This window comes from Leucoraja erinacea, chromosome 14 (assembly GCF_028641065.1).
Source record: "Leucoraja erinacea ecotype New England chromosome 14, Leri_hhj_1, whole genome shotgun sequence".
Lineage (NCBI taxonomy): Eukaryota > Metazoa > Chordata > Chondrichthyes > Rajiformes > Rajidae > Leucoraja > Leucoraja erinaceus.
The window spans coordinates 16,116,460-16,143,096 of NC_073390.1; the positions used below are offsets into that span (position 1 = coordinate 16,116,460).

The 26,637-nt window shown below is 42.7% G+C and overlaps 1 protein-coding gene across 2 annotated transcripts in view; it reads right to left on the minus strand.

Annotated features, from left to right (window-relative positions):
- The window catches only part of LOC129703318 (sodium/hydrogen exchanger 9-like), a 435,915-nt gene that overhangs the window by 351,795 nt on the left and 57,483 nt on the right, over positions 1-26,637 (minus strand). For both annotated transcript variants that reach the window (XM_055645681.1, XM_055645680.1), the window contains exon 3: positions 596-673. In XM_055645681.1, the coding sequence (XP_055501656.1) occupies positions 596-673 (78 nt within the window). The remainder of the gene's footprint in view (positions 1-595; positions 674-26,637) is intronic.

Sequence of the window (26,637 nt, forward strand, 5' to 3'; positions counted from 1 at the left end):
ATTAAACGTGTAGGAAGGAAATGCAGATGCTGGTTTAAACCGAAAATAGACATAAAAAGCTGGAGTTACAGTGGGTCAGACAGCATTTCTGGAGAAAAAGAATAAGTGACGTTTCGAGTCAAGTCTGAAGAAGGGTCTCGACCTGAAACATCACCTATTACATTTCTCCAGAGGTGTTAAACATGGTCTTTGTATCCATTGACTTAAATAAACACCAAATGAATTTGTAAACTTGTACAAGTTACTTAAGGAAATCTTTTAATTCCAAGAATGCGTGGCCTTAATGGGCCCACTTACACGACTTTCTCGGCGACTGCCCGCACCTGTCATAGGTTGTTGCAGGTCGCCGAAAATTTTCAACATGTCATGCTCATACCGGCTTCACCCCGCGACATGTCGCCAGGGTGTCACCTGTATGGCCGTGAGTAGTCTCCTCAGTCGCCCAAAGAGTCGTAACGTCTTTCTGGTCGCCGCTGGATTTTCAACGTTGAATATTTTCGGCAACCTACAACGACCTATGACGGGTGCCGGCAATCGCCAAAAAAGTTGCGTAAGTGGGACAGGCCCATTAGAAAGACGGGGATATAATTCTCACCTTTTTCAGACTGTACCCAGCGTAAAATATTATTGGGGGCAAGAGGACGTTGAAGAAAATTTCTGAGTCAAACGTAACCTGAAAAACAAGGGACAAGGTCAGATTCATCATTGCAAACTCCCATTGTCAGTGCAAAAAAATTCAGATTCTTATGCAATACATATCATGTGGAAAATTAGATTTTGAATTGCATGTCAAGTGATTTACACAGTGTTGAGAGCAACCAATTAACCAATTAATAGAAGTTACACCCCATTAACTTTTGAGTCAGCAGGAATCCTGTAACAGTGGAAGATCACAATATGTGAAAAATATAAATGGAGCCACAATAATATTACATGTGTAGGAATATGCTCTAAGAAGACTTGCATCAACTGCAGTAAATCTACAATTCATTCATACATGGGTGAATGTTAATATTTCACATCAAACTCTGGTTGGTCCCACAATAACATTGCATTACTCAACCTCACATTTTTGCAAAGATGCACTAATGGAAATCTACTGCATATAAACATTCAATAGTTGATCAGAGGCGTTAAAGTATCCCTGCTGCTTAATTATCCTGCCAAATTGTTCTCCATTAAGATCATAAGATCAAAAATGATAGGAGTAGAATTAGGCCATTCGGCTGATCAAGTCTACTCCGCCATTCAATCATGGCTGATCTATCTCTCCCTCCTAACCCCATTCTTCTGCCTCCTCCCCATAACCTCTGACATCTGTACTAATCAGGAATCTATTTGCCTTAAATATATCCACTGACTTTGCCTCCACAGACTTCTGTGGCAAATAATTCCACAGATTAACCACCCACTGCTTAGCTGTTCCTTCTTCTTGTGTATGGCATGCACAGCCTAAACTTGTCTATTTGATCTTATTTGATTGTGCACTACAGGTTGATTGCATTCGTCGAAACAGGGCGGACCACGTGAAGGTTGCAATCTCCAACCCCAGCTGGTCCTGCGAATGTAGGAAATTCTGAAAATGTAACATCTTATAAGAATTCATATTTTTGCAAACTTTAAATGTGGAGGTTCCTGCTACTGTTGTGTTTGATCTCCCTGTTTGGGTTTACTTGCTTCTCACTGAAACATATTGATACCATGTCGCTGTTTTCTGTTGTATTTGTGCAATAATCTGATTACTATTAGAACCATTTCATTCCTTGGCTCACACAAATATACAAGGCTGGCTACAGAAAGCATTTTGGAAATTATGTCAGCACTCAGTCCTCTTTGATAAGGTACAATTTAGAGGAGAGGACATAATGAGATGGAAATAATAATGGGAAGATAACAACATTTATGCCACCTAATATCCTTTGCATTGATTAGGAGACATCAAATGACTAAAACTATTTTCTCAGCATTCTTGTTATATTAAATTATGGTGCACATTAAAAAGCCATCAGCAAAGTCCCCTCAGTGTATTCAAAGCCCCCATATTGCAAGCTATTATCACGGCATTGTACATTCACCATTGTTACTTTACTTATACTGTGCAACACTTATCTCTGTTTACACACACTTTCTCCACTTAATGCACGTGTCCCAAACCCTAAACCGTTCATCCCTGCCATTGGATTCTCATTCCACAGCACAGTAAATCCTCTCATACTTGGCAATGCAATCACAGACTGTAACCTTTTCATCCCAAGGTAGTACCATGTTAATCCTACCTCTCATGGACATTAATCTCATGTGTTATCTCACCAAAACCTGATCCTTCCATTACAGATTCTCCAATGCATGCATCCCATAAAACTGTTGAATTTTGGTCAGTGATTCGGAATGCTTTGATCTTCAATGCCAAAAATATGACCCCCTCCCCCAACCTTCTTTGTGCCATCAACACCTGAAAAGATAAGAGTCTCTCATGATCAGGGATGACTTCCTTCTGCTCCCATTTTGTGGGTTCTCTGATGAGGCTAATCTGGGTGCCGCAGATTTTATGTGCTCAGTGTAAGCTGGTGGATAGTTTTGTGAAGTGGTGTTCTCCATTCTTCATTAACACCGAGCCTCTGGGCTCACATCACACTGAAACAAACTTCAGCTGCCCCTGCACGACTTTGAGCAATCACGGGCCAGGGGCTCCCTGGAGTCGACAAGGATGTTGTATTTCTGTGTACAATCTTGAATCATTACGTCTATCCATGTGATGCTCCCTTCTCATAACAGAGCCTGGAATAGTTGCAAGGTCTCCACCCAAAACGCAGACCTCTGCAGATGTTATTTGACTCGCTTGAGTTCTTCTAGCAGTTTACTTTTTTCTTCCAAATTTTTCCATCGGCAGTCTCTTGTGTACAGAGCTTGGTTTAGTGTATCTGTTTCAGAGTCTTGTCTTGGGTATGTAAATGGCATGGCCTGTTTTGCGGAAACAACTGAGTGTAATTATAACCTTAGTGGCAGGTATCAGGACAGTAACACTGGCTCATTTATCCAACCAGTGGATCTGGAAGATATCGTTTTGCTATATAGGAGATACCTCCTCTCTCCTCTATATCAGCTAGACCAAGCGCAGACTGGGCAATCGTTTTGCTGAACACCTATCCTCAGTTCCACCTTGGCCTAAGTCATCTCCAAACATTTTAACTCCCGTTCTCATTTGCATTCTGCCCTTTCTGTCCTGGGCCTCCTTCACTGTCTGAGTGGGGCCACAGGCAAATTGGAGGAACAGCTCCTCATATATCGCTTGAACAACCCAGTAGCATGAACATTGATTTCCCCTTGTTCCACTGTTCGCATCCTTGTATCCCTTCGTTATCCCCTCTTTCACAGCCAACAATGGGCCATTATGGGCCCTACCCTTCCTTGGTCATCTGTTGCTGGTCCTGCTTTGTTCTGGCCTTTTTTTACCTCCAGTTTCCCCCCCTCTACTTTCAGTGTGAAGAAGGGGCCCAAACCGAAACGCCACCCATACTTTTTCTTTAGAGATGCTGCCTGCCCGCTGCGTTACTCCGGCACTTTGTGTCTATCTTCGGTATAAACCAGCATGTATGGTTCATAGATACATAGACAATAGATGCAGGAGTAGGCCATTTGGCCCTTCGAGGCAGCACCGCCATTCAATGTGATCATCCACAATCAGTACCCCGTTCTTGCCTTCTCCCCATATCCCTTGATTCCGCTAGCCCTAACAACTCAAACGCCGATGTCGATTTGAATTGATTGGAATTTAATTGATTTAGTGAGAGGAGTTTTCCATTAATCCTGTGGATTAGCTCCACTCCTGCAAAATGGTTTATGGAGGTTAGATATAGGAGAATGATTGAAAAATGCGTCAGGGTATTGTGCCTTGCTTGATGCCTGTCTGCACGAGACACCTCCAGTTTGATGCTAATGTTAAATATAACACCTATACCAAAGTGTAACCAACCTCACAATAAGCTCTTGACAGAGGGAGGTGCAGAATTTGGAAGTAGATCCCTTAGGAAAGCACCTATCAGTGAAGCACAACTGTTGTAAAATGTAGCCATTCTTCAAATCAGATGAACCAAATTGCAAGACCAGACAGCACCCATCAATAGCAAACTCAATACCATGGCGGGAGAAGATGAAAATGATCCATGGAGGTTCCTCAGTACCAAGTGAAAATTTAGTTTATTTTAGTTTAGTTTAGTTTAGAGATACACCGTGGAACTAGGCCCTTTGGTCCACCGAGTCCACGACGACCAGCGATCCCGCACACTAACACTATCCTACATACACTAGGGCCAATTTACAATGTTACCAAGCCAATTAGCCTACAAATCTGTATGTCTATGAAATATGGAAGGAAACCATAGCTCCTGGAAAAAAACCAATGCAGGTCATGGGGATGAACATACAAACTCTGTACCGACTGCACCCGTAGTTAGGATCGAACCCGAGTCTAGGTCTCCGGCGCTGTAAGGCAGCAACTCTGCTGCTGCGTGGTATGGCTGGTTAACTGAACAACATGACAACCATTCTCCCACCAAATTAATTCCTATTATCTTATGACAGCACAGTGTGAAGTTACCCATTTTTGCTTTAAATCTGGACTTTTTATATGTACGGCACCATGAGATGCTGATGCAGATGCGTGATTTCTATCTGTGTAGAACCAAGTTGCTTAAAACAAATATGCATTTAGATTTAGGTTCATTATTACCACGTGTACTGAGGTCCAGTACAAAACATTGTTTTGCAAGCTATTCAATCAAATCAAATAATACTATACATATATACAATCAAGCCAAACTCAAGTACAATAGGTAGAGCAAAGGGAAAGATACAGAGTGCAGAATATATTTCTCAGCATTGTGGTGAGTGTAACAGTTCCAGAGACAAAGTCCAATGTCCACTTTATGGATGAACTAATGATAAAAAAACTACTTTCATCAGCTCTGTACAGCATCTTGAAACGTTAGCAGACTACCTGTCTTCCAAATACAGTATATGCAACATAATCATCGTTACCTTGGGACGCTTGTGGGTCAACAAAGTTCAGAATAAATTACAGTAATATTTAAATTGCATTCCCCTGTGCACTATTTGGAAATAAGTATTAACCTATATATAATCTATATGAGCATAGCTAATTGGAGCTGTAAGTCAAAGTGTCGCCATTACCCGAGTACAAACCCTCACCCTGGATTTCCAGCTGAATTACAATCTAATGAGCACAGTTACTTAGTGAAATTTTAAGGGTGACAAGGTGGCACAGCGATTAATGCTGATTACTGCTCCAGGGACCCGTGTTTTACCCTAACCTCTGGTGCTATCTGCATGGAGTTGGCCCATCTTCCCATGACTGTACAGTTTCCATTGGATATTCCGGTTTGCTCTCACAGGAGAATTGATGGGCATGTGAAGGTGAATAAGTTGCAAGGTGCAGGGAAAATATGGACATAGGAAATGGGGCTGATGGACTTGCTCGGCTGAGATCGACATGGACTCGATGGGCCTAATGGCCTCCTTCTGTATCACGATAAGTCAGTAAGTCACTGTTAATAGGAGATAAACACAAAGTGCTGGAATAACTAAGCGAGTCAGGCAGCATCTATCTCCAGGTGCTTACCCCAGCACTGTGTCCATCTTCGGTATATAGACAATAGACAATAGATACAGGAGTAGGCCATTTGGCCCTTCAAGCCAGCACCGTCATTCACTATGATCATGGCTGATCATCCATAATCAGTACCCCTTCCCTGCCTTCTCCCCATATCCCTTGACTCAGCTATCTTTAAGAGCTCTATCGAACTCTTTCTTGAAAGCCTCCAGAGAATTGGCCTCCACTGCCTTCTGAGGCAGAGAATTCCACAGATTCATAATTCTCTGTGTGAAAATGTTTTTCCTCATCTACGTTCTAAATGGCTTACCCCTTATTCTTGAACTTTGGTCCCTGGTTCTGGACTCTCCCAAAATCGGGAACCTGTTTCCTGCCTCTAGCGTCTCCAAACCCTTAATCATCTTATATGTTTCAATAGGATCTCCTCTCATCCTAAATTCCAGAGTATACAAGCTCAGCCGCTCCAATCTCTCAGCATATGACAGTCCCGCCATCCCGGGAATTAACCTTGTGAACCTGCGCTGCACTCCCTCAATAGCAAGAATGTTCTTCCTCAAATTTGGAGACCAAAACTGCACACAATGCTCCAGGTGTGGTCTCACCAGCACCCTGTACAACTGCAGAAGGACCTCTTTGCTCATATATTCAACTCCTCTTGTTATGAAGGCCAACATGCCATTTGCTTTCTTCACTGCCTGCTGTACCTGCATGCTTACTTTCAGTGACTGATGAACAAGGACCGCCAGATCTCACTGTACTTCCCCTTTTCCCAATTTGACACCATTCAGATAATAATCTGCCTTCCTGTTTTTGTCACAAAAGTGTTACCAGCGTTCCTCCAGCACTTTGTATCTATCTTCAGTATATACCAGCAGCTGCAGTTCCTTGCTGCACAGCTGTTAATAGGAACCACTTTACCAGGAAAAATGCAAAAGCCCTCGGGCAAGTACAAGGTCATTTTTTAAATTTAAATTCTCTCAAGTTATCTGTCACTGTTAGTTGTGTACCTCATTTCAAGGGAAAAAAATCTTAACCAATGTTGGAATCCCCACTGTGAATCATTTATTCATGCACAGTAACACTTTTACTGAGGGTGAGCAGCAGCAGATTGGTGCCTTCTGTTCCAAATCTTTTGCCTCCCATTTGTATTCTTCAACCACCAAACTCAGTTTGATGTTCCAATCTAACTCCAGACAGTTCAGATTAATACCCGTCACTCCAGCTAAACTGAAGGGAATTGGCCTGATTTGGCTTGGTTATGCACCAAAGTAGTTTCAGGAATATATTTAAATGACCGTTGGCGATAAGGGCATCATTTGGACTAGTGATTTGACAGAATATGACATAAATCCACAAATTTCTTTATTTCAGCATCACTCAGAGAGTGGTAGCGGTGTGGAATGAGCTTCCAGTGGAAGTGGTGGCGGCATGTTCATTGGTATCATTTAAAAATAAATTGGATAGGCATATGGATGAGAAGAGAATGGAGGGTTATGGTATGAGTGCAGGCAGGTGGGACTAAGGGAAAAAAAGTTGTTCGGCACGGACTTGTAGGGCCGAGATGGCCTGTTTCTGTGCTGTAATTGTTATTGGTTATATGGTTATACTGTAATTTTGCATAAAAGATCCCACACGTGGTTAAAATTTTATAATTAGAATGAGAAATTACTCACTAAAACTAATGGACTTGTCCAGGAACTCCATGGTCTAGCTCCTCTAAATGTTCTCGATTGGGAAGGCCATTAAAGGTTACAGGGAGAAGGCAGGAGAATGGGGTTGAGAGGTAAAATAGATCAGCCGTGATTGAATGGCAGAGAAGACTGAATGGACTGAATGGTTTAATTCTGCTCCTATGTCTTATGGTCTTAAATATCTATTTCAGTATTTCTTTAATATCGGCATTTTCTGAACCTCTTAAAATGTTAACATTTATAACCGTGACTGTTGTGACTTAGTTGCCTATTTCCTAAGCTTCACCATTCTTTCCGTAGTTCCCACCATCTCACTCTCCTACCTGAAGATGCTCTTTAATATTTAGCTCTTTCACCAAGCCTTTGGATAAATATCCCAATGTCTCCTTCTTTAGTGTAGTGCCACATTTTATTTATCAGATTAAGCTCCTTTGAATTTGTGTTAGCAATGGTGTGAACCAAATTCTGCACTGGGCAGATCAGTCATATTCCATGCATGCTGCATTAAGATCTCTACAATAGTGTTAGAAACAAAAAAAATCCCTCTATGTCCTAGTTTCCCATAAGGAGAAAGAATCAGTGTAATGGTGAGACTCTCTGCCCCATTAGGAAAACTAATGTAACAACATATATCCCGTATCATACCATTAACAGTAACTCCAGCTGAGGCTCTTTGAAATAATTGACTAAATAGCTCAGTGGTTTCGTTGTCTATACAATAAACCATAACAGCAAATGTGTAGCATAGACTGATACCAAAGAAACACAGGTGTTTCAATTCTCACAAATTTGGTGGCTGTGATATTTTTCATCCTTTTGCTTTCTTTCTGCTGTCTGATTCCATTACAATCTTGGCATACAATCACAAATTGAAGTAATAGCACAGAATTGTGATAGATTTAATTATTTTTATCATCGTAGTAAAATAGAATTATCTTAACACACTGTATTGAGATAACGTCTGTCTGAGATTCTGGCCTGGTTTGATATTACACTGGGCTAAAATGGAATGCAACTGAATAAGGCTATTAATCATCATTCTGTTGTTGTCAAGGATAGGATTTTTAAGGCAGAGATAGATAGATTCTTGATTAGTATGGGTGTCAGGGGTTATAGGGAGAAGGCTGGAGAATGGGATTAGGCGGGACAGATAGATCAGCCATGATTGAATGGCAGAGTAAACTTGATCAGCCAAATGGCCTAATTCTGCTCTTATCACATGACCTTATGATAGATGTGAGGGTCTTCTGCTGTTTATTAACCAAGAAAAAGTATCAGAGAATTGAATGCATATTATTTCAAAGATACTGTAAAAGGTAGGCAAATGTGAGTTTCTCATTCTCTCTGTCATTCAGAAATGGCATGGAATTCCTAATTGTTTCTTTACTGGCAGAGTTAATATATTTACTTCAAACCACGATAAACAAATGGTCAATAACTAAAATTAACTAAACAATTTAAAATTCATGAATAATAAACCATCATTTTCCTGCACTCCTTCCATATGTGCCAGCGTATGGATGTGCCCAAAACCGATAAACTATAAATCTTTCGATCATCTCACCCCTCACCTATCCTGAAAGACATCTCACCCCTCACCTATCCTCATGCCTGGTTTTGCAAAGACATAATTTTTGACAAAGTCTACCATGCTTTTCATTTCAACCTCAACCAAAAGCGAACCTCAATACTTCCACCAATAAATGTCACCAGTTCTTAAATTTATTTTTTCAATCATGAGAGGGGAAAGATTTAATAGGAACCTGAGGGGCAACTTTTTCACTCAGCGGGCAGTGAGCAAATGGTACGAGCTGCCATAGAAGGTGGTTGAGGCAGATGCCATGACAACATTTTAAAGACATTTGGACAGGTACATGGATAGGAAAGACTTAGAGAGATACTAGACCAACTGTGTCCCTGTCACACGGGAGGCCTCGTCCCCCAACACAATATTCCACCACTCACCCATAGCCCGCACGGGAGGCTCAGTCCCCGAACGCAACCCATTCCCCAACGCAATATTCCGCCACTCACCTTTCCCACAACGCAAGCCATTCCCCCAATGCAATATGCCAGCACTCACCTATAGCCCCCAACTGCGCAGGGGCGGCTCATTTCCCCTTATTCACCCTCTCTCATTAAACATAAAAACAAAACCTTGCGGCCGAGAATATTAAAAAAAAGGATTGCAACTATGTAGCTTGCAATTGCACTTGCTAGGACTGGCAGGACTCAGTGTCCTGGGATAGCAACATTGTAGCGAGCAGGGCTACAATCCCATTGTGATGTCATAGCTGTAAGTGCCAGTGCAGAGGGAAGTTTTTTTTCTTAAATTGGGGTTTTGTAAATTAAAATATGTGAAAAACTTGTGAAATATAACATCAATCTGAACGAATCTTGATACAGACCACCACATGACAATGCTGAGTAAGGTGGTCCAAAGATTGTAGCGACATCGCGTACGGTTTTGGTGTAATTTGATAACATCACCGAATCAGAGATCGTAGACACGCACACAGACATTGAAATAAACAAGATGAGAGATTTAGTAATATATCGATGGGCTAAACGCAGACAGGTGGAACTGGACTAGATGGGTCATCATGATTGGCATTGGCCCAAATGAAATCTCAGGAAATGCAGTTTCCACTTTCGAGGCTTTATGGAAGGGATCAATTAATTAAATCAGTTCAAAACCATTTTGTTGAATGCATGGAAATGATGTTATGCAGTACTTGTCACTTGATTGCAGCTCTTCATCCTTTATTGATCAGGAAGGTTATTTGCCCTGAAGTTTGAGTGGACGCTGAAGGATGCTTGAGAGGGAAACAGCAATGACTCCTTTCACTCACTGTCCCTTTGCTGAAATTATCAGTGGTCTCAGCCACAACTGACTGTATTTTGCCAAAATGTAGCATTAAAAATGTGCTGTCTGGTGCTCTCCAACGGCCGACTGACAGGCTAAGAACAAAGTGAAGGTTCCTCTAAAATGCTCAAAAGGGAAGTGGAAATTGCATCTAGGTCACAAAGGTGACAGATGACATGAATTAGCCAGTCAAATTCCTAGAGAGATGCAGGTGGCTTGGGGGAAACATGGAAAAGAAGGGAGTACATTCAGGGGAGGGGGAGGGGGAGAGGTGTCCAATTAAAAAAAAACAGGAGTTTGAGAAAGCCAATCATTAGATACTTATCTGAGCCACATAAATACTGGCATTGGCAAATTAACGTTTGGCTAAAGGAGCAAAAAATAAACTGCTGGAGGATCTCAACAGGTCAAGTAGCACCTGTGGAGGGAAAGAGGTGGTCGACATTTCAGATCTTGATTCTGCATCGGGACCAAAGTCTAGAGGGAAGATAGTTAGTTTATAGAAGTGAGAGGAAGACAGGTAATAGCTGGAACCAGATGAAGGGGAGGGGGTGTGATGGACAGATAGGACCAAGTGATGGGCATATGATAACAGGTGGGGGAGTAGAGAGGAGGAGAGGAATAGAGACAGAGGCCGGTAGGAGGTAACGGAGGGATGGTGGGCAGGTGGAACCAGGTGAGGGATGGTGAAGGGAATTGGCAATGTGAACCATGGGAGAAGAAACTCAGGTGGATAGATAAGAATAATAAAATTGTCCCTAGTGTGTAGGATAGTGTTAGTGAATGGGGGATTGTTGGTTTGCGTGGACCTGGTGGGCAGAAGGGTCTGTTTCTGCACTATTTCTGAGGTAGACTAAGTTAAACTAATTTAGGGGAGGAAGGGATAAGAACATATTTGGTGAACTATACACCATTCAGCTCCACAGCAATTGAAGGACAGGTAATGGATTCCAAGACAATAGAGTAATATTAAGAAACAACAATTTCAAAAGATTGACTAAACTTGAATTTTGAAGGAGGTAAAACAAAGAATAGGCAATAGTAATGCAATATATACAACTTTTTTTTGAACCATTTTTAGTTTTAGAGACAGCATGGAAACAGGGCCTTCGGCCCACCGAGTCCACACCGACCATCAATCGCCCATTCACACTACTTCTATGTTATCTTACTCCCTCATCCATTCTCTACACATTAAGGGCAATTTTGCAGAGGTCATTTAACCTACAAACCCCCATCTGTTTGGAACATGGGAGGAAACCGGAGCACCCAGATGAAACCCATGCGATCACAGGGGGAACATGCAAACTCAACACAGACAGCATCCAAGGACAGGATAGAACCCGGGTCTGTGGTGCTGTGAGACAGCAGCTCTGCCAGCTGTGCCTCTGTGCCACCAATTTATCTTGATTTTCAAAATGCCTTCCTCATAAAAGACCAAAGAGGACAGAGAATATGAAGTCAAGGGTATATGGAATGTCATGCACTGGATTTTTACATTGTTATATTCATTCCAGAAACATTTTACTTGACCATGTAGCTCTGGCTTAACAATAACTTTGACAGCATACCTCCAGGTGATGAGCAGTTATGAAATATATATTTGATTTTTGTGACATATGGTATGAGAAAACGAAACTAACATCTGCATGTCAATTAGTACAACCGCTGCATTCCTGAAATTGTCAACACCATACTGATATTGTAAGTAGCTGCTACCTTGTTAACAATGCTTTTCACTACTCTTGGTAAAAAAAAAAATTTAATGACAAAGCAATAAAGATAAATATGGTCTCCTGACATCTCATCAAATTGTTTCATAAAAGACTCAGTAAATCAGTCAACGGAAAAACAGCATTATCCCCAAGCAGTACATCCTATAGACTCAATCTTTTGTTTTCTTTTTCCAGGTATGTATGTCCTCATCCTGTCATAGACATTCAAAATGACTGCTTCAGGTGATACACCAATCTTATTTTAACGACATGTTTCATTTTTTAAGATAAGGTACGATGCCAATCCTTTTGTGCAGAAACTCTCCTTATTACATGATCGCACGCTGTAAAATTGCTTACACCCGTTTAAAGAACACACAATTGCCGAACTGAGATACTTGAGGATACCCTTTCAATGGCTCTGGGCCATGCTTTACAGTCAGGCCGGCTACACTGCTGATTCCTGTCACAACACAATAAAGACAAACGTGGGTCCCTTAAAGACAAATGTGGGTCTCTTGAAGGCAGAAACAGGTGAAATTATTATGGGGAACAAGGAAATGGCAGACGAGTTAAACAGGTACTTTGGTTCTGTCTTCACTAGGGAAGACACAAACAATCTCCCAGAGGACAGAGGATCTAGGGAAACAGAGGAACAGAAATAAATTTGCATTAGGTGAGAAATAGTGGGCAGACTGAAGGGACTGAAGGTTAATAAATCCCCAGGGCCTGAATGTCTGCATCTCGGGGTACTCAAGGAGGTGACTCTAGAAAGCGTGGACTAATTGGTGGTCATTTTCCAATCTATATTACTAAAAGTCTGATCTTGACCACTTTGTGTTCTGAATATTGATTTTAGAAAAAACGCTGCCACTTACGTCTGTGATTTTTGGCCATCTTACTCGGAGTCCCCCTCAGAGTCCCCCACAAGATGATTTTGTTCCCATCAATGAAAAATAAAAGAGTTATTAGTGTTTTAAAAAATGTTGAGATTCTCTCTCCTGAAGGCCACACCCCTTCCGGAGGGACAATAAAACCTGGAAGTGTTGAGTGCCTCAGTCAGTCTCTGCAAGATGGGGGAATCGAGAGGGTCATGCCTCTCAGTCTGAGCTGTGAATAACACTGAACACATGTCTACTAAACTGTGAGTGGTTTTACTGACCTGTCAGTGCCCTTAATGTGGTTTGAAAATATAGTTTGGAAATGCTAAAGCTGTGTTGCTTTTGGTTTGGAAATGCTAAAGCTGTGTTGCCTTTCGTTTGGAAATGCTAAAGCTGTGTTGTCTTTGGTTTGGAAATGCTAAAGCTGTGTTGCCTAATTAAAGTTGCCTTGCCAAATTAAAGTTGCCTTGCCTTCTATATAATTAAAAGTTTAATCTTGACCACTTCCTGTTTGTGCTTTATATTGATTTAGAAAAAACGCTACCACGTATGGCTGTGATTTTTGGCCATCTTACTCAGTCCCCCTCCGCTCATCAGGTGCCGAGGGTTTTTCGCATCGATGAAAAATAAAAGAGTTATTAGTGTTTAAAAAATGGTGAGATTCTCTCTCCTGTCAATCACGCCATGAAGGCCACACCCATTCTGGTGGGAGGTGGGAGGGACTATAAAACCCAGAAATGTCGGCATGGCTCAGTCTCTGCAAGATGGAGGAGGGAGAGGTCACGACTTGCTGTCTTTAGTGGCCTTGCACCCTGCTTGAAATGGTATGAAACTGCACTTGAATTTGGTGACCTTGCACCCTGCTTGAAATGGAATTTCAAGGAATAGCCGTGAGTCAACTGCCAGCCCACCAGATGTGAGTGAGTGAGCTGCCAGCACAACAGGCTTGAGTGACTGAGCCGCCAGCCCAAGAATCCATTCGGCCCACAATGTCCATACTAGCACTCTGGAAACCAGTTCACAACACCCATACTAGCGCTCCACATAGCCCCCTTCCCCACTGGCCACCAATATTGGAATTGGTGGAGAGGTGGAATATTGCGTTGGGGGACCAGCCCTCACGTATATGATGCTGGGACCCAACGGCTTCCACTTAGTTTAGTGTTCTATAGATTCAGGATCAGTTCCTGTGGATTGGAGGGCAGTTAATGTGATCCCACTTTTCAAGAAAGGAGCGAGAGAGAAAACGGGGAATTAGCCTGACATCGGTGGTGGGGAAGATGCTGGAGTCAATTATTAAAGAACTAATAACAGTGCATTTGGATAGCAGTAAAGGGATTGGTCCAAGTCAGCATGGATTTATGATGGGGCAATCCTGCTTGACTAATTTTCTGGAATTTTTTGAGGATGTGACAAGTAAAATGGGTGAAGGAGAGCCAGTGGGTGTAGTGTATCTGGACTTTCAGAAAGCCTTTGATAAGGTCCTACACAGGAGATCTGTGGACAAAATTGGGGGTAGGGTATTGACATGGATAGAGAATTTGTTGTTAGACAGGAAGCAAAGAGTCGGAATACACGGGTCCCTGTCAGAATGGCCGGCAGTGGCGTGGAGTGCAGCGAGACGCTGGGGCCGCAACTATTTACAATATATATTAATGATTTAGATCAGGGGTCGGCAACCTTTTCTGCCACGGGGCCAGGACATATGTCTGTGAGCGGATGGGGGGGCCACATCTATCACGTGTACACATGGATCCCGTCCCAGATGGCAGGCATCAAATCACATGTTCACATAGATCCCGCCCCTTCGAGGAAGCCACCCGGAGCACTGAGCTCAAGGATCATACTCACTCGTCCCCGACCTACTGACAACCCCGATCCCAACAGTGAAGCCCAGACACAGAAGGTCTGGGGCCGTAGGTTGCCGACCCCTGATTTAGATGATGGGATTAAAAGATGCAGTATAATGTAGATAAATGTGAGGTTATCCATTTTGGCGGCAAGAACAAAGAGGCAGATTATTATCTCCATGGTGTCAGATTAGAAAAAAGGGAAGTGCAACGAGACCTGGGTGTCCTTGTACACCAGTCACAGAAAGTAAACATGTAGGCAGTGGCTGACTGACCAGGGTGTCAGCTTGCCCGATGGCAAGTGGGTCCCTGATGAAGTGGGCCCCATTTGTCTCCTGGCAACCAATATTTTTAGACCTAGTCCGCCACTGCATGTAGGTACAGCAGGCAGTGAAGAAAGCTAATGGCATGTTGGTCTTCATAACTAGAAGATTTGAGTATAGGTGTAGAAACATAGAAACATAGAAACATAGAAAGTAGGTGCGAGAGCAGACCACCAGGTCCATCGAGCCCGCACCGCCATTCGCTCATGGCTGAACACTAAACAGACACACTTACCCACAAACAGTAGACACAAGACACAGAACACAAGACACTACCCTCCCCTTTATACCGCTATCACCCCTCTCCACCCCAAGAACCTCGTGATCTCTTGGGGGAGGCAAAAAAAAACCGGATAAAAACCCAGGTCCAATTCGGGAAAAAAATCCGGGAAATTCCTCTCCGACCCCGATCTAGGCGATCGACACTTGTCCAGGAGATCACTCAGGTCTTACTATACTAACCATACCTAGGTCCATATCCCTGCCCTCTCCCCGTAGCCCCTTATCCCCTTGGCAGCTAAAAAACATCTATTTTAGTCTTAAATATATTTAAAGTTTCTGCTTCCACTGCTCCCTGGGGCAGTGAATTCCATAAATTAACCACCCTCTGGGTGAAGAAGTTCTTCCTCATCTCAGTTTTAAAAGAGCCCCCCCTTATTCTGCAACTATGTCCCCTAGTTCTAGTTTCCCCGATCATTGGGAACATCCTCGGTGCATCCACCCGATCAAGGCCCCTCACGATCTTATATGTTTCAATGAGATCGCCTCTCATTCTTCTAAACTCCAAAGAGTAGAGTTCCAGCCTACTTAACCTTTCCTCATATGTCAATCCCCTCATTGCAGGAATTAATCTTGTAAACCTTCGCTGCACTGCCTCCAGGGCTAGTACATCCTTTCTTAAGTATGGACCCCAGAACTGTACACAGTATTCAAAATGTGGTCTCACTAATACTGTGTACAGCTGCAGCAAGACCTCCGTGTTTTTATACTCAATCCCCCTAGCAATAAAGGCCAAAACTCCATTGGCCTTCCTGATTGCTTGCTGCACCTGCATACTAACTTTCAGTGATTCATGTACTAATACCCCTAGATCCCTTTGCGTTGCATTACAACGCAGCTCCTCCTCATTTAGAAAATAACTTGCCCTATCATTTTTTTTCCCAAAGTGAATGACTTCACATTTATTAGTATTAAATTTCATCTGCCAAGTTGTTGCCCACTCACCTAGCTTATCTATATCCTTTTGCAGACTCTTCCTATCCTCCTCATCCCCTACTTTTCCTCCCATTTTTGTATCGTCCGCAAATTTTGATATATTACACTTGGTTCCCTCCTCCAAATCATTTATATAAATTGTGAACAACTGGGGTCCCAGCACCGACCCTTGCGGAACCCCGCTAGTTACCGGTTGCCATCCCGAGTATGAACCATTTATCCCCACTCTCTGCTTCCTATTTGTTAGCCAATCCTCTACCCATGCTAATATATTACCCCCAATCCCATAATTTTTTATTTTTAGCAATAGTCTCTTATGTGGCACCTTGTCAAAAGCCTTTTGGAAGTCCAAGTATACCACATCCACCGGTTCCCCTTTATCCCCCCGGGTTGTTACTTCCTCAAAGAATTCGAGCAGATTCGTTAAACAGGACTTCCCCTTCACAAAACCATGTTGGTTCTGTCCGATGAAGTCATGTTTATCCAAGTGCCCCGTTAGTGTTTCTTTAATAATTGTCTCTAACATTTTACCCACCACCGATGTTAGACTAACCGGTCTATAGTTACCCGCCTTCTGTTTACTTCCTTTTTTAAATATAGGTGTTACATTGGCCATTTTCCAATCCACTGGGACCGTTCCTGCCTCCAGGGAGTTTTGGAAAATTATCACCAATGCATCCACAATCCCCACCGCTATCTCCCTCAAGACCCTTGGATGTAATCCATCAGGCCCAGGGGATTTATCCTCCTTCAGTCTCATTAATTTCCCTAATACCACCTCCTTGGTGATCTTAATAGTATTTAGCTCCTCCATTCCTACCGCCCCCTGTTTATCCAGCGTTGGAATATTTTTTTTTTTTTTTGTGTAAAGAGGTCCTTCTGCAGTTGTACAGGGCCCTGGTGAGACCACATCTGGAGTATTGTGTGTAGGTTTGGTCTCCTAATTTGAGGAAGGACATCCTTGCTTAAGCCCCTGTCCCACTTTCCCGAGTTACTCACGAATTCTCCCGAGTTTTCCCTTTGATTTAAACTCGGAGAATTACGGTAATAGCCAGCCGTAGGTACTCAGGGCTATTTTTTACACTCGTGGATATTTTTCAACATGCTGAAAAAACGTCCTGACTTACCTGATGCCCCGAGTACATACGGCTGACATTACAAGCCGCTACAAAAGATCTACGGACGCCTACGGACCCGTACGCACTCGCTACGGACATTCTCCGAGTTTGAAGCAAGGGGAAAACTCGGGAGAATTCGTGAGTAACTCGGGAAAAATGGGACAAGGGCTTAATGAGGCAGTGCAGCGTAGGTTCACAAGGTTAATCCCCGGGATGGCGGGACTGTCATATGAAGAAAGACTGGACTTGTATTTACTGGAATTTAGAAGCATGAGAGGGTATCTTATAGAACCATATAAAATTATAAAAAGACTGGACAAACTAGATGCAGAAAAAATGTTCCCAATGTTGGGGGTCCAGAACCAGGGGCCACAGTCTAAGAATGAAGGGGAGGCCATTTAAAACTGAGATGAGAAAAAAACATTTTCACCCAGAGAGCTGTGAATTTATTTATCTATTTATTTATTTATTTATTTATTAATTCCTTATTTCGAGCAGAAAGAATAAAAAGCAAGTGTGAAACAGCATACAAAAAACAAAACAAGAATATTTATAAAGTGTCATAAACAATATCTATAAATAAATGAATTTGTATGTGTCCGAAAAGGAGCAGGAAGAAGCCAAAGCTTATTAATTCCCACCCCTTATTCAACTGCTTATAATTATCATACAAATTTAGCAGCTATATGTACACCATATGTACACTAGCAGCTATATGTACACCAAATTATTTACATTTATACACTAATCAATTATTTACAAAGCCATACAAAACTTTGTGGAATTCTCTGCCACAGAAGGTAGTAGAGGCCAATTCACTGCGCTATTTCTGAATTTAAAAGAGAGCTCTAGGGGCTAGCGGAATCATGAGATATGGGGAGAAGGCAGGCACGAGTTACTGATTGCATATAATCAGGTATAATCACAATGAATGGCTCGAAGGGCCAAATGGCCTCCTCCTGCACCTATTTTCAATGTTTCGATGTTTCTATATTTTTAACATCATTGCAGATTTGCAGAGCATATGTCTTGAAATGTTCCCTCACAAATTTTATTAACGTTTCCTCTTTGAAGGGCAACTTGGTTTTGAAACACATGCTGCTCACATCTGCTACTGATGCTTCAGAAAATGTTTCTATTTCAGCAATTGCTCCAAAATGGCTTACATTTTAACCTAGGCCCTGAAAGATATGCTTCAAAGCTCCATTTCAGACTCAGAGAGTGTCCAAGGAAACTGATGTGCAGGTATTTGATAAAAATATGTCAGGAACCTGGTAAGAAATGTATATACTTCAGATATACAATGCGGACTCCACACTGACCATCGATCATCCCGTATAATAACACTATCCTATACATTAGAGACAATTTACAATTTTACCAAAGCCAATTAATCAGTGCGTCTTTGGATTGTGGGTGGAAACTGGAGCAACCGGTGAAAACTTACGCTGTCACAGGGAGAACGTACAAACTCCGTACAGGCAGCACCCGTAGTCAGGATTTAGCCTGAGTCTCTGGCGCTGTAAGGCAGCCGTTCTACCGCTGCGCACTGCTCTGCCAAATCAGTATGTGGCACTGATTATGATGAGAATACAGCATTCTAGAGCAGATCACATGGCTCATTATGGAAAGGCAACATTTGTTTCCATGTGAACCACCCACTTTACTCCAATTCCACATCTTGCACCTCACGTATTCAATAATTCTCTGCCTCAGTGAACTATATAATTTTACTTCAAAATTATTGATGTCGTCTCCTGCATGAAAGCAGAAATATTAATATTCCAAATAAATGATTCTTATTTCCCTTTTTAATTAATTTCCTCCCATCGGCTTTACACCAACCAATGGAAACTGGAAACTGCAATATACCACCAGGGGGCGCCGCACGATGGCAGCCTTGCCAACAGTCTGTCTGTCTTTTTTTTGTTTTTTAGTGTGTTTTAAATGTTTGTGTTAATGTTTTTTGGTTTGTTTTATGTGGGGGGTGGGGAGAGGGGTGGGTCAGGGGAAACTTTTTTTCAATCTCTTACCTTGCTGGAGATGTGATTGATGCAGAGATTGTATCTCTGATCGCTCTTCAGCCTAACATCATGGAGCTGGAGGCAATGCTCGAGACTGACTTTGAGCCCCACCACGGGGGCGTGGGCATACCATGTAGAAAGCATTTTATCAGGATGCATCAGAGCATGGTTTGGGAACAGCTCCATCCAATACCACTAGAAATTGCAGAGTTGTGGATATAGACTAGACCATCACACAAACCAAGTTCACTTTCATGGACTCCATCTACACCTGACGTAGCCTCTGCAAGGCCACCAACATAATCAAGAACCTGTCTCAGCCCAGTCACCCCCTCTTCCTACCTCTCCCATCAGGCAAGAGGTACAGAAGTTACAGAAATGCATACCTCCCGATTCAGGGACAGCTTCTTCTCAGCTATTAGCAGGCAACTGAACGGTTCTCTAACCAGCTAGAATGCAGTCCTGACGTCCCATCTATCTCACTGGAGACCTTGGAACCAAAGATTATAGAGGAGCAAGATAGACCACTCCTCGAAAAACGCGTAGTATGACGTGTGTGATTGTCGACGCCATTTTATTGGGCATTTTATTGGGCTTCCCCCACACTGTCATGGCGTCCTTATCTAAATCTTCATCTCACTGCTCTGCTATCAATTGTTCTAATCGTAAATGTAGACAACCCGACCTGTCATTCTTTAGGTTCCCCAATAAAAACGAAAGGTGAGAAATTATTATTATTATTTTCAGTCGATATTCTGTCGTGAAAATGTTATTTTCTGTTCTCCCCTCAACGGCCATTGGGAAACTAGGCTTGTCGGTACATTAGAAAGTTATTAGACTTATTTTTAATAGATCTTTACTCACCACAATAATAAAGACAATAATTTTAACACTTCTGTACGTTTTTGGTTTTGATCTTGTAAGGGATTGGTCTCCAAAATATGGCCCGCGGGACACATTAGGCCCACCACCAGGAGATTTTTCGAGCTCAGATTCGTGTTCGGGAAGGAAGGCGATGGCTGTTACCCGTTATGTCCCTCGAATTGTCGAGACATCATAAGCAAAGATCACAAGCCCGCCCTGAAGAAGGGTGCAATCAAAGATTATACAACTCTGCTCTATCATCTTTGGGTGCAATGGTGGGTCGGGGAGTTCGGCAGCAGCGGCGGCGATGGTCGCAATCAAAGATACTAGTGGAGCTCTGCTCTATAATCTTTGGTCGTAATGGGACGGCTGCGCGTTATAATGTGCTATCGTTCCACTCTCCCCTCTCCCTCTCCCCCCTTCCCCTTCTCCCTCTCCCCCTTCTCCCTCTCTCCCTTCTCCCTCTCCCCCCTTCTCCCTCCCCTTTTATTTATATAGCACAGTGAAAGATTTTTCAAGCGACCACGTTTGGTCGCGCTAGACGCATGCAATCGCATGCTGGTGGGACAGACCCTTAACTTTCCTCTCACACACAGGCACACACATTCATATAAATATATATATGTTAAAACACATATATATGTTAAATTTAATTTTGTGCACAGTGTGTGTTAAAGCAATAGAAGGGAAACTGCACAATACAATGCAAGGGAAACTACGCAAAGGTGGCGGCTGGGGAGGAAAGATGGGAGGGAAATGGGGGAACAGGAGGAAAACATTGACAATAAAATTAACTAAAATATGTGATGTGATAGATGCGCTAAATCAAACACTGTTCCCTACAACACTGATGACACCAGACGATAGAGCGGAGTGCACAGCGGGAGGCATAAACAAATGGCGGCCGTGACGTTCCATCACGTACTACACGTCAGCCCATTGGATTTCGGAGGAGTGGTCTATCTTGCTCCTCTAGGATCTTTGCTTGGAACTATCTTTAATTGGACTTTATCTTGCACTAAATGTTGTATCCGTGATCCTGTATCTGTCCACTGTGGATGGCTTGATCATAATCATGTATAGTCTTTTTTGTTTTAGTTTAGTTTAGAGATACAGCGCGGAAACAGGAGGCCCTTCGGCCCACCGCATTCGCGCCAACCAGCGATCCCCGCATATTATCACTATCCTACACCCACTAGGGACAATTTTACATTTACCAAGCCAATCAACCTACAAACCTGTACGTTTTTGGAGTGTGGGAGGAAACCAAAGATCTCGGAGAAAACCCACGCAGATCACGGGGAGAAAGTACAAACTCCGTGTAGCCAGCACCCGTAGTCAGGATCGAACCCGGGTCTCTGGCGCTGCATTCGCTGTAAGGCAGCAATTCTACTGTTGCGCCACCGTGACGTCTAACTCTCTCTCTGCCTATCATGATTTCACAAACCTCTATAAGATTGTCCCTCAGATTTCTGTGTGTCTGTGAAAATAAACCCAGCCTATAACTATAATCCTCCTTCTAACCATAGACTTCCATTCTAGGCTATATCCTGGTTAATCTGTTCTGCTCTCCCTTTAATGCAACCACATTCTTCCTGTAGTGTGGAGCCGCTGAGAGTGTTCTTCCGTTCCGACGCCGAAGCTCCAATCATCGGGGCGAGAATGTCTGAAACATTGGGCCGCCATTGCGGCAACTGTGGAAGCCTCCATTGGACCCGACCACGGGTGAACAAGAGGAAAAGGACTGAACTTTGTTGACTTCCCTCACTGTGGGAAACGCTGATTCCGTTGTGAGGGGATGTTTTAATGTTTTATGTTAAATTCTATAGTGTTGTGTTTATCTTATTTGTGTGCTGCCTGGTAACTCCAATTTCACTGCACCAATTGGTGTATGTGACAATAAATGTCCTTTATCCATTTATTCTTTAGAAGTGTTCACTACACAGACCGAACTATACCTAAATGCAGTCTAACCATAGTTTTATTTAACTGCAACATGAACAAGTTAACAAGTTATTGGCACATTAAGAAAACCCCTGCTTTTCACAGCTTTGTTAAAAACATATCACGCGTTCTTTGTCCAACTGAGCTCTGCACCATTTTCTCCAACAGATTTGTAACTATAAATCAAATTAATTAAATGCAGTGTTTCACTTGGAGAAATAGTCAAGACAAAGGGGACGTTCTTTCCTTCGTGACTGAAAAGTACAAATAGAGTCATAGAATCATAGTCATAAAGTGTGGAAACAGGCCCTTTGGCCCAACTTGTCCACACTGACCAACTTGTCCCAGCTACACTACTCACCTGCCTGTGTTTGGTCCATATCCCTCCAAAACTGTCCTATCCATGTACCTGTCTAATTGTTTCTTAAACATTGGGATAGTCCCAGCCTCAGCTATCTCTTCTGGCAGCTTGTTCCATACACCCACCACCCTTTGTGTGAAAAAATGTTGGATATGTGAAATATAAACAGGAAGTACTGGAGGGAATCAACATAATTGGTGGAAAAGAAAATGGAATTAACATTTTAGATTGTATTCCTCTGATCAGTTCCAAATTGTGATTAATCACAACAAAGATATGAAAGGACATACCACCAGTTTTAAGAACAGGCTCTTCCCCACTATTATCAGACTCTTGAATGGGCTTCCCAAATGCTACGGGTGAATTCCCAATCTTCCAGTCCACCTTGTTGTGGACTTTGCACTTTTCTGTATCTGCACTCTTTGCAGTTCTATAATCCTATAATCTGCATTATGTTTACTTTCTCTATTGCATTACCCGATGCACTCATGAATGGTATGATTTGCCTGAAGAGCACGCAAAACAAAAGTTTTCGCTGTATCATGGTACACATGACAATAATAACCCAATACCAATATATTGCAGTGCCCTGTTAGATGCAGAAATGTGTGAACAAAAGAGTTATGAAAGTCTGTAACCAGAGAAGCTGCCATTGTCTTTAACCATTAACTCTGTTTCTCCTTCCTTCGACAAAATGTTACCCAACCTGCTGAGTATCACCAGCACTTCCTGTTTTGATTTCACATACTCTTCTGACTGCTGATCCTCCCCAGACACCTTTGCTCCTGAAGACAGTCTCTTGTGCCAAAATGCAAATTCACAACTATGAGCTTCCCTTGGGTATCTTCCAAAACCAAACATGCTTTCAACAATTGGAACAATGCAACAACAAACACGAGACAAGCCGGGTCTCTGTCGTTGTGAGCCAGCAGCTCCACCAGTTGCACCATTGTGCCACCCCATTAGATCTCTTTTAGATCTCCAGTACCTGTAATACAGATTCCTTTTGAATTAAAAATTGAAAGTAAAGTCTACAAGATCATGGCAATACATCACACAAAATTACCATAACCTACTCTGTGGGGCGGCAGTGGCTTAGCAGCCTTACACCGTCAGAAAGCCAGGTTCGAACCTGACTAAGGGTGCTGTCTGTACAGAGTTTGTACATTCTCCCTGAAGCAAGCATTCCCTCCTTACATGGCATCCTGTGGCAGGACAATACAGATTTATATAATCATATGAACTCAATGTCAATGCAATATATGCGTGTATGATCGGGACATAATTACACAATGTGGAAACGGGCCTGCCAGCACACCATCAACCAAGCATGTACACGAATGGGGCGGCACAGTGGTGCAACGGTAGAGTTGCTGCCTTACAGCGTACAGTCCCGGGTTTGATCCTGACAACAAGAGCTGTCTATATGGAGTTTGTATGTTCTCCCCATGACTGCGTGGATTTTCTCCAGTGGTTGGTGGGATGCTGAACACACATGGAACAAATTTCTGTACTGTAGGTACTGGAAATCTGATGCACAGGTTTGAGGTTAATTGGCTTTGGTAAGTTGTAGAAATGGTGCCTAAGAGTGTGTAGGTTAGTGTATGGGATGATCGCTGGTCGGCAAGGACTAAGTGGGCCAAAGGGCCTGTTTCCAGTTGTATCTGTAAAGTCTACAGTCTAAAGAATCATAGCTCTGCTCTCATTTACTCTCCTCACTTTCCCATCAGCTCCCCTCGATTCTCTCCATTTGGGCAATTTACAGTGTCCAATTAATCTACCAACGCCTGATCCTCAGAACACGGGTAAGTGGAGCATCCAGAGGAAATCCATGCAGTCTCTGGGACAGCATGCAAACTCCACACAGACAGCGTCCAACCTCAAAATTGAACCCGTCACTGGAGCTGTAAGGCAGCAGCTCCACCTGATCTACGAATGCGCTGCCCAGTGAATGTGTTGAAAGACTGCAGATATGGTTTAGGACTAACATGAGCAAAGTTAGTTATAAACATGACAAAGCATCAACAAGGAAATAACAACAGTTTCTGACACATGACACATATTGAGGCTTCCAGCAGTTCACTCCACACTTACAAGTTGCAAATATATTTTTGATTGTTGAAATCTAACAGGCAACATAACCAGAAGGCTAAAGACTACAAGGACATGGAGCCTGAAAGCAACCTTTTCTGTTCAGTAAGTCACGCAGCACACAAAAGCACAAGTGAATGTAATGGAGGGAGGTGCTCAGAATGGAAGAGACATCGTTGCTGTAGATTTCACAAAAGTCTAACTGCCAGTGACGAGCTCTCTTCTCCCTTCTCCCGTCTCAAACAAACATTTGTACGCTCAGCTGTAAATCATTGTCATTGGCTTTTGCAAGATGATAAGATGTGGAATTTAATTGCCCACGAGCTTAGAGGGCCACTTGCAAATCTAGCAGTCTGGAAGAGGTCATCTATCTGTCCTCTCAGCTGAATCACATCCCAGAAAATTAAATTGTAAATGATATGTGGTCGGTTACATTAGTCTGCAACATCAGCTGACACTGAAATAGAAGGGTGATATTTTGCGAAAACAGGTCATTTAATAAGTAGAAGATGTTCCCGAGTCAGTGTACTTGTATTCGAGGACTAAGTTTAATCATTTACCATTAGCAAGCTCCCATATAGGATCTTCCAGTCCTTGTCTTGGTGTCAAGGAGATGACGTTGAGCAGATGGCACACATTGCTGTTGACAGAATTAAAAGGGTGCATCATTCTGAGTTGACCATTCCTGTTGTTTTCAGGCAGCACAAGGGGGAAGGTCATGAGAAATGAATGACACAGATAACCGGACCCATAACCCACTCCTGCCAAAGGCCATTTGCAATCTATTCATGAGTAAATCCGACCCCATCTATTACTATATTCTGAGGAAAGCCTGTACACTAACACGTCATGAAGCTTAAGGGTGGGTTGCAATTGCAACATACAGGAACCAAATCAAGTCAATGGAAGAGTGCAGCTCAAACAACAATCATAAGGTCATGTCATAATTGATAGAGGTAGAATTAGGCCATTCGGCCCATTAAGTCTACCCGCCATTCAATCATGGCTAATCAAGAAACTTGGTATAGTGCAGGACAAAGCAGGCCGTTTGGTGAGTATCCATTCAAAACCCAAAACATTACCTCACTCCACCCATTAAATATTGGGCATGAAAAGGCTTCTTTGACGATGCATCTCAAAGCCACACAGGCAGCAGGTTTTTGGGAATGCCACCCCAAGACACTCTACCTTGATTTAAGTGTTTGCTGTCCATCCTTAATCATTGGATCTAAACCCTGTGACTCAGGGCACAAGGGCACCATGGGAAATATCTTCACAGCCAGAATTGCAGTGGTTCAAATACTGGTTCATAAGGTCATAACTGATAGGAGCAGGATTAGGCCATTTGGCCCATCAAGTCTACTCCACCATTCCATCACGGCTGATCTATCTCTTCCTCCTGACCCCATTTTCCTGCCTTCTCCCCATAACCCCTGACTACCATACTAATTATGAATCTATCTATCTCTGCCTTAAAAATATCCATTGATAGCCTCCACAGTCTTCTGTGGCAGAGAATGCCACAGATTCATCACCCCCTGACTAAAGAAATTCCTCCTCATCTCCTTTCTAAAGGAACGTCTTTTAATTCTGAGGCTTGGTCCTCTAGTCCTAGATTCTCCCACTAGTGGAATCATCCTCTCCACATGCACTCTCTCCAAGACTTTCACTATTCCATACATTTCAATGAGGGCTCCCCTCATTCTTCTAAACTCCAGCGAGTATAGGCCCAGTGCTGACAAATGCTCTTTTCTGAAGGAGAGAATGATGGGCCGTGAACATTGACCTTGCCAACAACGTTACATGAATGACAGAAGATAGGCTTTCTATTTATCTCTGCTGTGTGATCTCCATCTTCTGTATTCTGATATTCTGCCATTTTTCATACACAGCTATGAATTTATAGCATTTTCATGATATAATTATTGGAATGACGCAATCAGCAGAAATTGGGCCTCTGCAATTCACAATCTACATCAATGATATTTACCATTTATTTACTCTTAACAGCTATTATTGGCCAGTCACCCAATTTGTGATTGACAGATTCTTGGGGACTAATGGA